Source organism: Python bivittatus, unplaced genomic scaffold (genome assembly GCF_059951505.1).
Source record: "Python bivittatus isolate LINGU-HERP-01145 unplaced genomic scaffold, Pbiv_v1 ctg000080_np1212, whole genome shotgun sequence".
NCBI classification, from domain to species: Eukaryota; Metazoa; Chordata; class Lepidosauria; order Squamata; family Pythonidae; genus Python; species Python bivittatus.
Window position 1 is genome coordinate 36,269,155 of NW_028277035.1, and position 17,118 is coordinate 36,286,272.

The 17,118-nt window shown below is 38.4% G+C and overlaps 2 protein-coding genes across 4 annotated transcripts in view; one reads left to right on the forward strand and one right to left on the reverse strand.

The window, feature by feature from the left end:
* The window catches only part of HMGXB3 (HMG-box containing 3), a 29,295-nt gene extending 22,747 nt beyond the window's left edge, over nt 1-6,548 (forward strand). For all 3 annotated transcript variants that reach the window (XM_007431165.4, XM_025168522.2, XM_007431166.4), the window contains 6 exons: nt 671-855; nt 1,152-1,371; nt 1,885-2,018; nt 2,416-2,532; nt 3,695-3,904; nt 4,773-6,548. In XM_007431165.4, coding sequence (XP_007431227.2) covers nt 671-855; nt 1,152-1,371; nt 1,885-2,018; nt 2,416-2,532; nt 3,695-3,904; nt 4,773-5,237 — 1,331 coding nt within the window. In that variant the 3' untranslated portion in view covers nt 5,238-6,548. The remainder of the gene's footprint in view (nt 1-670; nt 856-1,151; nt 1,372-1,884; nt 2,019-2,415; nt 2,533-3,694; nt 3,905-4,772) is intronic.
* Nucleotides 6,549-7,817: 1,269 nt separating this feature from the next.
* Nucleotides 7,818-17,118, reverse strand: part of CSF1R (colony stimulating factor 1 receptor) — a 49,250-nt gene continuing 39,949 nt past the window's right edge. The window contains exons 17-21 of the mRNA XM_007431168.3: nt 16,023-16,145; nt 15,666-15,777; nt 14,858-14,957; nt 12,870-12,975; nt 7,818-11,934 (exon numbers count right to left, since the gene is read on the reverse strand). Of these exons, the coding sequence (XP_007431230.1) occupies nt 11,800-11,934; nt 12,870-12,975; nt 14,858-14,957; nt 15,666-15,777; nt 16,023-16,145 (576 nt within the window). The 3' untranslated portion in view covers nt 7,818-11,799. The remainder of the gene's footprint in view (nt 11,935-12,869; nt 12,976-14,857; nt 14,958-15,665; nt 15,778-16,022; nt 16,146-17,118) is intronic.

Consider the following 17,118-nt stretch of genomic DNA (forward strand, 5'->3'; position numbering starts at 1 on the left):
ATGATGTAGTTTAAGACTGAATATCTTTACCCTGTATCTGCTGGGTGCAAAGGATGCAGGTTATAATTTGTGTGTGGTTAGTAAAAACAGAATATGTGAAGATTAGATTCTGTGGAAGTCCTGTTCCTTAGGATAATCTGTCATCCTTGAATAGAGAATTGTTGAAATATAAAGCTTTCTTCCCGAACCAATTAGTCATTTTTTTCCTGTTATCCTAAGAGCAGAGTATGAAAGTTACTGAATTGTACTGACTTGCCTGTGGTTCTGGCATAGCTTCCAAATCATCGTTTCTTAGAGCACTTGAATTTAATGTCTCTATGTATAGATTCTGGCTGGTTTCTTTTTTTGATATAGCCTACAATTAAAAGTACTGGAAATGTCCTAGAAAAAGCTAGTATTGGTTCCTGATTTGAGTGGGTGATCAGTGCTGTCCTTGACATTTTTGAAAACCACCATGGGCTTAAGTATCCTAGTTCACCTAATGAGTAAGAAGTGTTGAAATGAGGTGTCTGAGCAAGTTATACCTAAACTAATATTTCTGCAATTCTCTATCTCAAGCAAAAGTTAGAAACTCCACATGAGTGGTTTGTCATTACAAATAGTTAGGGATGATTTGCATGAGCCTTCTTCATAGAAATTATTCTCATTTGTTCTTTTTTTCCTCCCTCAGAGAGAAACCTGAGCACTGAAGAGGTGAATCAGCTTGAGGAACTGCTGTGCAATGGCTACTGGGCCTTTGAATGCCTTACTGTCCGAGACTACAATGATATGATCTGTGGTGTCTGTGGCATTGCACCAAAAGTTGAAATAGCTCAGAGAAATGTGGAAAATGTTTTGTCACTGAAAAATATTGAGGTAGACTGGGCATGCATTATTTTAAAGCTACAGTTGTTCGTTAATATAGATGTGCATATTTTGTTCAAACATCTTCATCTTTCTACTATAGAACCTACTAATGTGTGCCTTTACTTCAGCAAAATTGATGAGTTGGTTTTCCATTAACGCTCCCTTTTAAATAAAAAGGGAGCAATACAACATGAAAGAAACCAGAGCAAAAAGGGATATCAGTTTCTTGAAAACAATTAAATAAGATGTACATTAAAAATTAAATATTGATTGATACTTTTCTTTCCTTCTTTTTTCAATGCTAGTTTACCTGGCCAGAGTTCTTGGCATCTAGTGAGGTAAATGTGGAAGATTTTTGGTCAACCATGGAGACGGAAGTCATAGAGCAGGTGGCCTTTCCCTCCAGTATACCTATCACAAAGTTCGATGCCTCCATCATAGCTCCGTTCTTTCCGCCACTAATGAGGAGCACCATAGTAGTCAACACGGAAAGAGAGAAGAACCTTGAATCGCATATAATCCCAGGTGGCTTTTTTCTGTAGAAATGCTTGCCTTGAGTTAAGGAGTAGTTTTGATGGTATCCAAAGGGGCACTAAGAATGAAAAGCCAGTATGCTTTGCTGTAAGAGAGTGTGCCTTTATGAGCTTGTATCATCTTAGCTTGTTGTCAGCTCTCTGTGAGCATTGCTGAAAATTCTTGCCATGATGGAACCTCATATGGAAGGAGTATTTCACACTGCCTGTGCACACTAGTCCCACCTCTGCCACAGATATGCATGTATTGGGCAGCATAAGGATAAGTATGTAATGGTTTTCCTATGGAACATCAATGTAGGGAAGATTTTAAAGCAACACTTTCATGCTCACGATAGCAGCTTCTGATGTTTACATTTGTCATGGTTTTATTTCTGTGAATTCTGATTGATGAAAGTGGCATAGCTGTGGCCTTCAGGCATGGAATAAAGGCTATTTCCTCACTTGTGGAAATGATGCTGACCTTTGTGAGTGCAACTATTGAAAACTGTATCTTGCTTTTCAGGTAATGCAAGTGTTCTAGTGAGGCTGATTCAGGATGAAATTTGTAAAATGGAACAGATTGGTTCCTACAGTGAGGAAGAGCTACAGAATTTCTTGACACAGTGCAGCATTCCTTGGGAGGAGGGGGAGTCCAAGGTAATAATGATTTTCTACAAGCACATAGCCATGTTTCACTTTTGAAGGAAGCACTGCTTTCTTGCCTTCTTTCTATTCAGTTCCTGTGTATTTTAATGCCCCTCTTTATATGTTCTTTAAATCTGTAAAATTAAATGATTTTAACTTTACAAATGATTGGTAATAATGAAGTGTATTTCACCTTAAAGCTATCCAATTTTGGGGGGTATTCTGAGGCCACAAAATAAGGGCTGTGTGGCACTGATTATTTACCTCTGCTAGATGAACTGTAGTTGTGCCACATTTTGTCTTCCTAAATTGTCCGTCTCTGTCCTCCTTGACCTCTGCAAAGTGCTGGCTATTTATAATCTAAGACTTAAAAAACAACAACTCTGCTCTCTGTTTTTGTGTTTCTTAGGAGCAGCTCTGTCTTTCTCTTCTGGCTCTTTATGATTTTGTACAGAATGGAACACAAATCAGTCAGCCTCCAGCATTCCTAACAGGAGGGAAAATCTACAAAGTGTGTCCACATCAGGTGAGGTGGATGAAAAAATGATACTAATGTGTAAGGATGTGCATAAAGATTTAATCTGAAAATGGCCACTTTGAGTCTTCCAAGAGTGGAAGAAAAGCCATGTATTTTAGAAGTTTTATTGAAAGCATGAATCCAAACCCACTGTTCTGTTTGGAGCATGAAACAATGTTTGAAGAGGCTTGTCTTCCAGCTGTTCCTTGGTCCTGAGTTGGGCTGTAGTTTTGTGACTTGTGATGTGACTTTTTCCAGTCTTGCCAGTGCAGCAGCAGGGGCCAATCATGTTACTGCTGTTGTTGGTTTAGACTGGATGGGGTGATCTCTAGAAAAAAGTATTGAGTGGAAAAATGGAATTGTGCACACAGCCAGATAGAAAGCTGATCATGGCTGCATAACTGCCATTCTGTCACAGTCATTGTGGTATTTTTATAAAAACTTTGCTGTGGGGAAGTAAGAGTTCATGGGGATGGATGGGTGGGTTCACAAGTGTTGTGCTGTGATTTATTTTGCAGGTAGTAATGCATGCTTGCTTCACACATACGTTGCTAATGCTGCTACGATTGCATATATCAGGAAGAACACTAGTTGCTTCCTTGGGTTTGTGCCTAATGGAGGCTGCAAGAAAAATAAAAAGCTGTTGCCAGATAATTGCTCAGTGAGTTTTTTTGTTTTTTAAAGAATCAAAACATTAAGAAAACCTTGTAGGGGAGATGTAATAATTGGCGCCTGCCTTGTGGAATCTTCTCCCCCTGGAAGTTAGCTCCATCTCTGTTAACATTCTGAAATTCCCTCAAGACCTGGCTATGTGATCAGACCTGGGGGTCCCAGGGAACCGGGGAGATTTGCGATGGCTCCCTTACTGTGGTTAACATCATCCTTTCTTGTTCTTTTTCTTCTTCTACTATATCCCTACCTGATATTGATAGTGTTTTGATATAATTTGATGTTTCCTTAGAAAAATATTATTTGAAAGTTGTGTAAGTAGTATTGTTTTCCCAGGGTGTAAGGGAACAAGCCTGTATGTGATGAAAAATATATTGAGTGTTCTAAAGTTTGAATACAAGCGTAAATTATCAGGATTATCTTCAGAAACTGAGTGATGGTTTGTCTAGTCCTCAGGTTCTTTCATTGTTCCATAATCTTTCATGACCATTTTTCTTTCCAGGTTGTATGTGGTTCAAAATACATTGTCAGAGGGGAAAGTCCCCGAGACCATGTGGATCTACTAGCTTCCTCACGTCACTGGCCACCAGTCTATGTAGTAGACTTGGCCACTTCTGTAGCATTGTGTGCAGATATCTGCTACCCTGACTTGACTGCTCAGATGTGGGGAAGAAACCAGGGTTGCTTCTCTGACCCTATGGAGCCTTTAAGGGTTTGTTGCCATACATTGCTTTAAAGATTAAGATCACTACTGATACCTTGTTTTATCAAGAGATTCTAAGAATATGGGTGGCTGGGATAGCATCTGTCAGTTATCATACATGGTTTTTCTGTTTCTTTGATAAAATCATGATCTGTTGATTACTTTGATAATAATTCTCTAAATGATATTCTCTGAAAATTAGATGATTATTAGATTTATTTAGAACACATCGGAATAAGGAAAGGTTTTATCTATTGTCTCCCTTTAAAGTCCATTTTTTAAATTGGCCAAGCAGTGGAAAACATGTCACCTTTCCTGAACACCAGGTGGAATGGACCTGTATTGATCCTCAAAATTTAATATATTGGTAAGAATGGGAAAGACAAGCTGCTATGTTTTCCCTAATAACTAATCATGAAGGAATATTTTCAGGGATGGTCATTACAGTGCCTTCTTCTCTGTAAAATTGGGATTCACTGTCCCTTTCTTTTGCAGTGCACTTTAGAAAAAGCTATATAAATATAAGTCCAAGTTAAAAAAAAACACATTTAATTAAAATGTTCAGGATGTGTATTTATATCATTATCGTTTGTTCTTGACTGCTTGGTTCATACTCAATATATCCTCCTGTAGGAGTGGTCAGTTACTATTCCAATTTTATATAAGTACACTTGGTGTGAGCATATACAGGTTATCCAAAGAGCCTTCAGCCAAACAGGTTTTGAACTTGGGTTCAAATTTGTTGTGCTGTCTATTGGATTATTTTGAATCTTGTTCATACTTTTTCTTATTGCTAAGCCAAGTCTGAAGACAATAAATACAAAGTATTTTCTAATGGATACATCACTTTTGTCTTGCTTTTTTTTTTTCCCATCAGTATGTGTCTTGCCCAGAACTCCTTGACAGGCACTACAATGTGGATACGACCACTGATGAACATTCTGTTGAGCATCCAATCACTAAATCAGCATCTCGCCGTGTCGTTCACACTGGGACAGAGCAGAACACTCAAAGTGACCCAATGGCTCGACACCGTTCCCTCTCTCTTTGCCGGGAACTGGAGCCCTATGGTGCTATCATTACAGCCATCAATGACAGCAAAACCAATAATGTCTGCCAGAGACCTATAATGTTTGACAGTGCAACCCACTATTATCTGTACAATCGTTTGATAGATTTCCTCTCCAGTCGTGAAGTTGTGAACAGGCAAATTCATGAAATTGTTCAAAGCTGCCAACCTGGTGAGGTTGTAATCCGGGACAATCTATATCGTCTTGGTGTTGCCCAGATCAAGACAGAAATGGATGAAGATGAGATTCAAGAGGAGGATGGTGTTGTGTAATGTATTGTGAGGTGATTATCTTCCAGTCATACATAAGAGCTAAGCAGTTTGTCACAGAAAGTTCCAGTCCAGCACAGGACTATGTAGAGCTAAGAGTCATGAAATTGATTGGGCTTTTAATCTGTAGACAGGTTGCTGTGAAGAGCAAGTTTCTCTTTTCAAGAGGCTGGGTAAACCCATAAACGACCCAGGATAATTGCTCAGAAGAATTTTTTATAGCAGACAAGAGAAAGGAAATACATATGCAGATCATCACTTTTTTTTTTTAAGTGTGCACATTGCTGGAAATGCATAAAAGTGAAAAAAAGACCATAAAACATGTATGACTGCTCCAATATTCTGAAGTGGCCATTATAGATTGAAGAATATTTGGAACCCAGATTTTTAAGATTCTGTTCTGAAAAGACTTGAACTTTGACTTGGTATTGGAGGGTTGAGAGTTTATCTGCTTCTTCAGCTTGTTCTATGTCAACCTGAGAAAACCACACATTATTTAGTGGTTGAAATCTAGACCGGCCTGTGTATTAAGTTACAAGCTGCTAAGAGTATCGTTGCCCTGCCTAAGCATGGTTATTTCAAAGGTTCTTCAGGGGTTTATATGTTTTGGATAAAGGATCTGGGCTAATGGTCAGGTGAGGATGTTCAGGCACTTTACTTTATAATCCAGTTAATGGGCTTAATTGTCTATTCCTGTGACAACAGATGCTACTAAAGAATATTTGTGCAACTATGGTTGGGTTCCATGAATACAATCTAATAAGATACGCTTTTTCTAATTATTTCTATGGCTAAAATTGTTAGGCATGCAACGTAGCACTCACCTTTCGGGGCCATTTGGAAACCACTACATACTCCACTATTCCAGTGTTATAAAACTGACCTGTATGAGTTCATACTGTCATAGTCAGTTATCATATGTCCTCAGGAGATAGCATTGTTCCTCCTGTGTAATGTGTTGAGCCATGATGTGTAACCTCTACATTGTTCACTGATTTGTGTTCATTCTTGGCCATCCATAAATCTAAAAAGTAAAAAATAGATTTCTGCTTCCACTGAAATGTGGGGAAACATTCCCTGACCGAGGGAATATATCCACTATGTTTTCTTCAGATTTGTGGTGTGGATTTAAAACTCTCTTCTGTGAAGGGTTCTAGTGTGTACTGTGCTGTAAAAACAACGAAAAAGAAACTTCTTAAATTTCTGAGCAAAACTTATGATTTGCTGTTTAAAATGCTAATTTATGAAATACAGTTTTTAAGTCAGTGGTAAACTTTAATAAATTATCTCTTCCAGTGTTGGAGAGTAAAACTATTTGGACAAGTGAGTGTTCCTTATTTTGTAGCTTCAGATTTTGAAAGGCACTGGAAAATACACCTCATTCTGGTTGCTAAATGGTGGAGTTACAATCCATATGGTGGAAGCATGTCTTTATGAGATGTTTGCATTGGGTTAAGATTCATTTTAGATGTGTTGAAACAGTGTTAATATTTTCTTTGAAAAAAACCACAGAATCCATTGCTGCTGAATTTAAATCATTCTCATTATGTTAAACACTTAATGATTGGGTAATTAGAACCAGGACAAATGCATGTTTTTGTTCCCTTATAAGCTGAGCTCATTTAGATGTTACGAAGAATGAAAAGCAGCAGAATATGTATCTATTTTAATATTCAATTAGATTTTGCAGATCTCATTTACTATGACAGAGTAATACACTCCACAAATAATTTGCAGAACCAGTTTCACAGGATAAACATACCGCTTATGCTTCTATTTTGTCTCCCATTCAAAAAATTAAATATGCTTTTACTCTCAAGTTTTGTTTTATTGTGTCTATCTAAAATAGCATTATTAATTTAAAGAGCATTCTAAAGTAAAGAAACCATTTTCTGAATTTTAGCTATTGATAATTCCACTCTCGTAGTACTGAACTATTTCTCTTCTCACTGCTCGGTCAGGACAGAGGGCAATATTAGTGCTTCAACATTCAGGATAGAATAATGCCTTTATTTCAGGATAGAATAATGATTATTTCTGTGGCTAAAATTGTTAGGCATGCAGCGTAGCACTCACCTTTCAGGGACATTTGGAAACCACTACATATTCCACTAATCCAGTGTTATAAAACTGACCTGTATGAGTTCATACTGTCATAGTCAGTCATCATGTTGTCCTCAGGAGATAGCATTGTTTGATTATTTATTTAAAGGATCTGTATGATCACCCATTTATATAATGTAACTCTGGTGGCTAACAGGTAAACAAATAATACAAAAAAATAAAAACCCTTTCATACTAAGCATCGTAACAGTCCCATCACAAAACTACAAATGCCAGGTGCTCTCCCTGCCCCTCGCCGCCACAGTGCCTGGGAAAAAGTCAGGCCTTAGCAGCCATATTAAGCGGTGCTCAGGTTATACAAGAGTTCACTTAGGTTGCTGGTTTTGTTTCTTAATGAACTTAATCACTTACTGCTGTAATTAATATAACCATCTGAGGTTTACTATTAGGAATTTGTAAAAAACAGCCTCATAAAGTCATATTTTACATAGAGAAAAAAGAATAAATCAAAAGTTTTAAAAAAGGACTGCAAGTTACTTAGTCAAATTGATTTATTTTTCATGACAGCTGAATTACAAATAAATTCACATTTATGTATGTATGACATTAAGATGCTTAAAACAGCAGTTTTTGTTTTTTTTTAATAATGACCTGGCAACAACTGAACACTAGTAAATCTGTATCAGCTGGATTTTTGTGTAGTAAAAAACATGTTGCCTATCAAGTCTACCAAAGAATTTTGTAATTTAACTGCATAAGTCAGTTGTGGCTAAGTATCATGAATATTCTCTTTCATTTGCGTGAGCTTCAGAGGTGGCTGCTTAGCAAAGCTAGTAATCTTTTACATTAAACCTGTGTAAAAATGAATGACTGTAAAACAGTGGGCAAATCATTACAGTCCTCTTCTTTGGACTGTTTGGCTCCAGTGTGAGTTTAAAGTAATCACTGTGGAAAACAAATAGGGCTGTGCTAACTGTCTGAAAGAGGTGTTTTGCAGTGCAGGAGAACTTCTTGTTACACAGATAAAGAAACAGAAACAGCTTCATGAACCTCGTAAACAATTTTGCTGCTTGAACAGTTCCAGAAAGTGGTGCTTCGTTATGTGCTTCTGTGCATTGCAAAAACCGTCTTTCAAATGCTTTGCACAGCCCTACTCAATAGTAGTGCAGTTAAAAGACAGTAAAGCATCTATCCTGGCAACTTGTGCATATGAGCTGCATTGTGCACAATTACCACAGTGTTTCAGTTGCACTATGCGTAATGCATGCTACAGAACAAATACATGTTAAATGTCCCATACAGATTGCCCATTTGTCCTCTAGTAGGACATTTTTAAAATCACTTATTTTCTATAAAAATAGCTTGGAAAAAATACCTAACATCAGTAGTCTTACATTGCAGTATTATGTTGCTTACTCTCTTGAGTTTACAAAATACTGTATAACTATGTGCTTTTTCTCAGTAATGCAAAGGGCAGATCAAATTAGAAAAAATAGTTTAATAAATCATAGAGCAAGAAAGAATGATAGAGTGATAAAATCCTGCAGAATAATAAAAGCGCTCTCTCTCTCTCTCTCTCTCTCTCTCTCTCTCTCTCTCTCTCTATATATATATATATATATATATATATAAAACAGGCTAGAAAGCCTGACTGAAACAATATTAGAATTTTACCACACAAGCTGCTTCAGGTATCACTGAGTTCTTCAAAAACAAGCACTAGTATGTTCAATGGTATTCAGAAATGGACTGGCAGTTTGTTAGCTCTTTGAATTGGTGCGAAGGTCCTCATGACCACCTCCAATTCATAACTTAGCAGCTGTATTGTGTAACTCAGGTTTCAATTAAGATTCCAAGGGCTGCCTCCTGACTAGTATATTACAATAACCTAATGTGAAGATAGAGTGTAGGTGGATCCCCTTAACTCAAGGGTGGGGAGTCTGGGGCTTTCCAGAGTTCACTGAGCTACAACTTCTGGCACCCCTACTCTCTATTCTTCTGCATTCACATTACTCAAGTTCAGTAGCATCTGAAGGAACAGCATTTCCTTACACCAAGTGGTGGAAAGACTGAGTGGCATTAGGGCCAGTTGGGACTCCAAAAGAACTCCTGGAGTTCATGTAGATATTCTTTAGAAGTGGACCACACCCAAAATGAGCACAGGCTGAACATCTCCCTATCAGATAAGCTGTCCATCAAGAGACTACCTTCCCTCTGGAGTTTCCATTTTGTCAATTATTCTAGAGCTTAATGCATATATATAATAGCTTAATTTCAGAATTTTCCAGATTTTTATTCTGGTGTTATTTAGAGGTTGCTCAGATGATCTGAGCTGCATCAATACTTCCAATCTCATTTTTTGATTTAACTTTTAAGACTCATTGCCCCCTATTGTTGCAGACATAGTTGTATCTATTTTCAGCTTCTGCTACTCTTTCTTGTCTTCCTTCTTGTTACTTTCTGCTTGCTTGCCAGCAGAGGGCCAATTATATTTACAAGTCTTCCTGCACATCATTGCTATTGTTTAGGCTAGGCAAGAGAAGAGTGAAGAATTGGGTAATAATGGTATAGTGAGGAACAGTACACCCTATACTGAATAATAAGTCCTTGCCTTGGGCTCAAGAATATAAGTTCACGTCTCTGGCATTGCACATGATTCATTCAATAGAGCAAGTAGTAATGGCTAGTGGTTTTCTGCATAGCAGGTATGAGTAATCCCAAAAAGTTGATCAGATTAGAAAGATTAACAAAATTAGTTCTACTTTTTCATCCAATTCTTGGTATTCTATTCCTGTACAACAGGGTTGGAAACAATGGCTACTTTTTAACTAAGAAGGACTGCTAACTTGCGAAAAAAAATAAACTCTTGTAAGGGCTGGAAACTACAAAAGACAAAGCCACAGCCAAAACAGAGTAATTGAACTTTATTCTATCTCCTTCCATTTCCGTTTACCTTATAATTCATTTCTGAAATAAAGTTTGAAGTCAAGAATGAAAGGAGGTAACTCCAGCCTAGATCAAGTTGGAGAGGGTAGGTAGGTAATACCTTCTTTTGTCTTTGTAACATCGGTCAAAACAAAATGTTCTTAGTAGGCATAGGGACAAGTCTTCATTTCTGAAGAAGTTACATTTACTTCTGTTTAAGGTAAGCTAACTATCCTGCATGTTTTGATATTCATCCCCATCCCCAACCAAACTAATTCAGATAGTTTTTATCTTCCAGGGTCAAAAAGATCTGACCCAAAGTAATTTGCACTTATTCTTTAATCCCATCTAATACATAAACATTGAAAAAACAGTAATATTTAAATGCAACAATCATTTAAATCAATGTGGGAGTAAGTTTGATTTAATTTGATAGTCCTTAATTCAGAATAGAATATGTAAGATTGTATTGTAAAGTATTCATTAGTAACAAGTGAACGTATATCTAAATTTTAGCTAACAGACTGGTTTTTACTATTGAAAATCACAGTATTTTATTTATTTATTGGGATTTTTATGCCAGTCCAATACAGAGGGACAGTGAGTGGCTTATATTCCCTTCTTTCAGTAAGAATATTCAAATAGCAAAACAATTAATGCCAAGTAATTTGTATGTTTTGAAATGGTCATGCCAAATGGGAGAAAAATGGAGTTGCTACTTCTTGAAGCTTTTCTTTTTAACTTGAGGAGAATTAGACTTATTTTTTTCCTTACAAGTCCAGCATTTTTCCTCTCTAAGATGGGTGGACAACTCTTGGCCCATCCCAGCACTCATGCCAAAAGAGTGGCAAAATGATAGAATTTGAGCTATTTTTCCAGGTTTGGAGGTTGTTTCAAGGATGAGAATGAGAGCAGCTTGCCTCGAGGGGACTTCCCATAACCATCCTCCTCCTCCTCCTCCTGCCAAAGGCCCCCCACCTCTTCCAATGATGTCCCCTTTCGACTTGGTTATCTGCTGTGGCTCTTCAGAAGGTCAGGATGTAGCCTGCCCACTTCAGAAGGTCAGGATGTAGCTATAAGAAGTGACTGTGGAATGGCAGGTCACAATGGGAATGCCTCTACTTCTTTCTCTTCCTGTCCTTGCCCTGCAAACCCCCCCATATAGTTCCAAAAGTTGTTGGTCTGATTCTTTTCCCTTTCACATATTATATTTTATAGGTTTGATAGCGCGTAGAAGGTGTGCAGAGAAAAGAAAATAAGTCCATCTGCCTTTTTAAGCCTTGTTATCTGCGACTGGCGCATAGCAATCTCTCACATTCTGCAAATTTGATGTGATGATTCCTATATACCCTACTTAAACTAACAACAGTGATAAAGCCCTCCTGCCAATAGTTAGAATCAGGTAAAATGGAGCATTTGGAAATCTGCTCTTGGTGCAGGGCACGACCCCAGTCTGTGACTTACGTATGAATGTTGTTTTCTGATTCAAAAGCCTCAAGAAGGGATGGAGTTGCATGAAATCCAAGTCTAATCTTAGTTGGTATTTAATCATCAAAAAGGCCCAGCACACAAACCCCTAACAAAATTGGTAATTGTTGCTGTTAAGAAGAGGTTGCTCCACATCTCCTGACTCACAGGATTCTTCGAAGTAGCTGGCAGGCTCACATCCGCTGTCCTCCTCCTCTCTGGGGCAGGGCAAGTTTGTATAATCCTTCATAAAGAGGAGGAGAGGAGAGGGGTGGAGGGGGAGAAATACAAACATACTTCAGAGTCTGAAATCTGTTGTTATCTTGAAAAATGTAAATTAAATTTAAACTTTAATTAAGATTAATTTACTCTGGCCTTGAGGACAATGTTGCATTATTTATATATTTATCTACATAGAGTACCCAAGCCATTGCGTACGTCCCTTTGTCTCCTTTTCATTTTACCATGCATACGAGTGACTGTGTTCGGGTGTGTATATGCAGGGCAGTGTAAGGTTTTAGGTTTTTTTTCCCCAATTCATTGCTCCCCACTATATCTTGCATACAGAAAGTTTCCTGCCTCATCTCAGTGAAAAGCTGCTGTGAGTCTTTTGGCTAGCAGATGGACTTTCTTCCCAAAGTGCCATCCACCTGACATCCCCGGGTTGCGGGGGGGCAAAGGTGCAAAACATACAGCTCACCAGCACCTTTCAAGAATGGGTAGGATCAACATATATGGTCTTTTTTTGTTCTCCAGGAAGCAGCAGTGTTTGAAGGCTTGCTGAGTTGAAGACACAGTTTTGACCCTTAAGAACCCTGGCAACCTCCCTCCCCAAATGGAGATCCTGGCCCCACTCATTTTGGGAATGCAGCTCCTGCCAAGCCATGCAAAGCCTTGAGGTTCTGCACCCCTTGAATCAAGCTCAGCTGCTTGCCCAGGTACGCTCTGAAATATACTTGTGGATAACCGAATGACTACTATTGTTTCTATAGTTAATTCTGAGCCTTGAATGAGGCCAAATAATAATTTAATGCAGGGAGATGAAAAATGATCCGTCTCCAAGGATGTGTTTATGGGGGCAATTTCCCATAAATGCTTTTATAACAAAATCAAAAGATGAGACAGAACAGACTTTGAACCAGCTTCTTGTTTTTGGATTTTTTATAATAAATCATTCACCTGCTCCTTAATGGCATCCAGCTGTTTCTGAATTAAGGTGCAGATTTGACTGAAGGTAGGCCGCTGAGTGGGCTCCAATTCCCAGCATGCCGTCATTATGTTGTACCTGTATTGGAGACATGGGTGGTGGGCGGGGAAGGTAAATCTTTTTAGAAACAACTTGCATGACGATCTGTGACAACAGATTGGACAGTCACTGGCCTATAATTCTGGCTGAGAATCTGCATCTTTGATCCCCAACCCCTGGACACCATTGTGCCATCTTATACCTCCGTTGGCATGGTTCAACTCCATGACCCATCTGGGATTTTTTTTTTAAAAGAATGTTTTAATCATGAATGAATGAATGAATGGGAAATTAGCAAGCTGTAAAGTAAAGCAACAGACTTCTGTGTACTGTCTGTAGCCCAGAGGAATTCCTACAAATAAAGGCAAGGTGGGGCTATAGACTAGTGCTTAGCTTAGAAATGTGTCCACCTGCCCAGAAACCCTCCCCATAGATGATAGACTACATTCTGGGAGGTTGGGAGTCACATTCTCACAAATTTGCCTTCTGTTACCTGGGTCATCACTGGCTCAGGCCCATCATATCAGCCCAAATATGCTTTCCAGAAATGCCTTCTGGCCTCAAAGGATTGGGGATCCCCCTCCTGCAATGTCCTTTAGTCTTGATTTTTTTTTTTAAAAAAAAACCTTTAGAGCATACTTTGGAATGCCACAACACTTGTATAATGTCTGATAATAAAGAATCCTCCCTCCGCATAGACTCCTGATTGCTTTGGTTTTAGAAAGGAAACAAAATATAGAAGTACACTAACAGGAAATTAATTAGCTCCATTTTCACATCAATAGCTACCAAGTATTATTGATACAATCAATTAATTATGAGAGTAATTATATTTTCTCTTAGTAATGAAACAAATAATCTTGCTATAGCCCAGGTTTATGTAGATAGGACTCAAGTCTGCCACATATGTAGTAATGAAAGGCTATATGGTTTTTATGGATTTTTTACTGTAATGCATTTCTTTAAATTATACTCGTCTTGCACACTATTTCTCAAATAGTAAAGCATTACAACACCTAGCTGATCTCAAAAAGCTAAGCAGGGTTGGACCTGATTGATATTTGGACTGGGGACTAGCAGGAAACTCAAAGTTTGCAGGTTAGATGTGGAAGTTAAAAAAAAGCATCCTCTTCCATATAGTGAAAATGCTAAATATATGGACATCAGCAGGAGTTGAGTTCTACTCAAGGAAATCATCTTTACATTAAAGAGCCTTTAAAATGTTTTCTGTCACACATGGAGTGGCTTACTGGTAGGTATCGTAAAGTTTCTATTTTCCAGATTGATTTCCTGAGATATACCCCATTAAATTCAATGGACTGAACTTCTGAGTAGATGTGTACCATTGTGCTGTCAAGACAACTACCCAAGATGGCTGTGGATCTTTTCTGCAGCATTAATATCAACCTTTCTCTCTTTTTTCACTTTTTTTGGTAAAGCACTTTTAATGTTTTTTCCCCCCTTTGGCAATATATGTATCTCCATCATTACTATCATTGTGTTTTGCTTTTTTTTCCTTTTTCTTGTTATTAATTAAAAAGCAATAAAAACAAATAAATAAACAACCTTTCTGAACTGACGGCTGCTAAGGAAAGGGGGAATCCCCTCTAATCAGCCCCGGTTAGATCATTTTCAGATTCTCTCCCACACATTATATGTGAAATGAATGGAATTCAATTGTGCACAAATTATTTCCATGTGACTAGAAGAATCTGTGAAAAGATGTGCTGGGCTGACTAACTGAAGCAGATGTTACAAGCACTCTGGGCAGTATCTTGAAGGATATCAAGGTTCCCTCCGTTCTTTTAAAAGAATGAATGAATGAATGAATGAATGAATGAATGAATGAATGAATGAACGAACAAACAAACAAACAAACAAACAAACAAACAGCACCTGGAGCTGTGGTCCTTTTACTTACATATCATCGGGAGCAAAATCTGGCCTCCCCATATGATATCCTTCTTTTACAAGGCTATAAAACTTGCTATTCACTTTCATGCCAGGATAGGGACTTCTTCCTATAAACACAAGAAAACAGGTAATGCTTGAATTAGAGAAAGGACCCTGCTGTTCTAGTGTGCTTTCAGACAGACCTAGTTAAAATTTCTTAGGAGCCAGCTTCACCTCGGTCATTCTTCACAGGCTGTTTGAGAGCGAAATAGGAGGAAACAGAGGTATCTGTTTCCTTCTATTTTGCTCTCAAACAGCCTGTGGTAAGTAGGTAAATGTAGCCTAGGAGCTACATTTCTTCATCCCATCCTGCTTGGGGTTTGCAAGGGTCATGTCTAGTGTACGGAGATGAAAGTTTCTAATTGTTTTTCAGAGTAAAAATATCTAATTTTTCGACTGAGGTTTAAGGGATGAAATTTTGCCTATTGAAACCCACCACCAATGGGAAATACCTACCTGGTTTAAGGCGACTGAAAATTTTGAAGGAGCGCTATAAAAACCTTTCATTCCTGAAAACTTTTCTCAAGTCCTCAAAATGAAGTGTCCCCTTCCACATGTCTGCAGCAACCCAAGACTGCATTAAAATGATGACACACATACAGTAATGTCATGGTGCAAAAACTGCTCTCGCATGTTGGCATCCCTATGTACAATGCAAGTGTGTAAGTGATATTTATGCATCGTGATGTGGATGCACAGGCACGAAACCAAAGGCTTTGCATTTTTGACAAAGGCTTTCCACAAAGAGGCAGGCAAAAAATTGGATCTTCCCTTACCTAGGGAGAATATCTCCCAGAGAAGGATGCCATAAGACCACACATCGCTCTGTATTGTGTAGACACATTCAAAGATGCTCTCCGGCGCCATCCATTTCACTGGCAGGCGAGCCTGGAATGATATGGTCCAAACTCAGAGAGGAGGAAGCCCTTATGCTTAGCATTCTCCACCAGGACTCTTTAGAGGCTAAACATTAGAGCACATCCCTGGCATGCAGATGATCCCTGAGATTTCCAGGTACATCTGGGAAGGATGCTTAGACAGCTGCTATCAGTCAGTACAGACATTTCACAGCGAGGTAAAACTACCGCTTGACACAGCTTGATGGAACCCATAGATTCATTCCAATTACTTACATTGCCTTTGACAACATAATTAGTATCATTCATAATGTCTCTGGCCAGGCCGAAGTCACAGATCTTGGCCACTAGTCCATCAGCCACTAGCACGTTCCGTGCTGCCAAATCTCGATGAATGCACTGGATTCAAGAAAGAGAGAAAGAAAGGAGTAAATTAGATTTTCTTGCTCTTCTTGACTTTTGCTTCAACCTATGGCCACAGCTTGATTAGTGGCATGGCAGATTTAGCCTGGTTTTTAGCAGTGCAAGTCCAGTCAAAAGTCTTCAGCATGGTACCTACGAGTGCTTCTATGTGGTTTGGGCCACTGGAATTAATAGAATCTAGAATAATGGGAGGCCCTTTACTATGGCCTTGAATGCCACCTTTAAGCTATAGTAATTCTGAAGACTTACATAGGAAAAGCAGATGGGAAAAAGTACCATTTGGGACATCTTGTACAGAAAATCAACTCACTGTGCCAATATATCCACAAAAGATTTAACCATCTGTGGATGTTTGCACTGAGTTTGGCTAAAGCTATCTATTTCGTGGAGGACAGCCAGATGACTGGTTATTTATTTGAAGTTTTCTGTCACTTTGCTGTTCTGAGTTTGAATTTTTTATGCTGCTGCTCTTAATTACACTATTTTTATATGTGGATGATGTCTATATTTGAATTAATTATTTTTAAGATATTTTTGTGAACGGTCTCCAGTTGATTTTTCTCTCTGAAATGGAGATGGGCATTAAAAGATCAAAATACAGATACACTTGGTGGTTCTTTCCTTTCTTATAAATGTTTCTTTGCAGTTTTCCCTCCCTCAGTGGATTCATTATTTAAAGGTTGAGAGATCTATTAGGGTGCCACATAGGCAGTGTCCCATTCAGCCACACAACACTCGTACAAACTCTGAATAGGTAGAGTGGGAAAGAACTATTATTTTATAGAGTCTCTGTCTCAGTCATTAGATTCCATGTTGAATATAATTTTTTTGGACAACTTTTGCTGTAACAGAGAACCAAAGAGAGTGCTCTTGTCACTATGATTTATAAGATGAGGGTCAGAAACCCTCAACTGTCACTTTCAGTTTCTACTGCTGGAAAGGGTGGGGG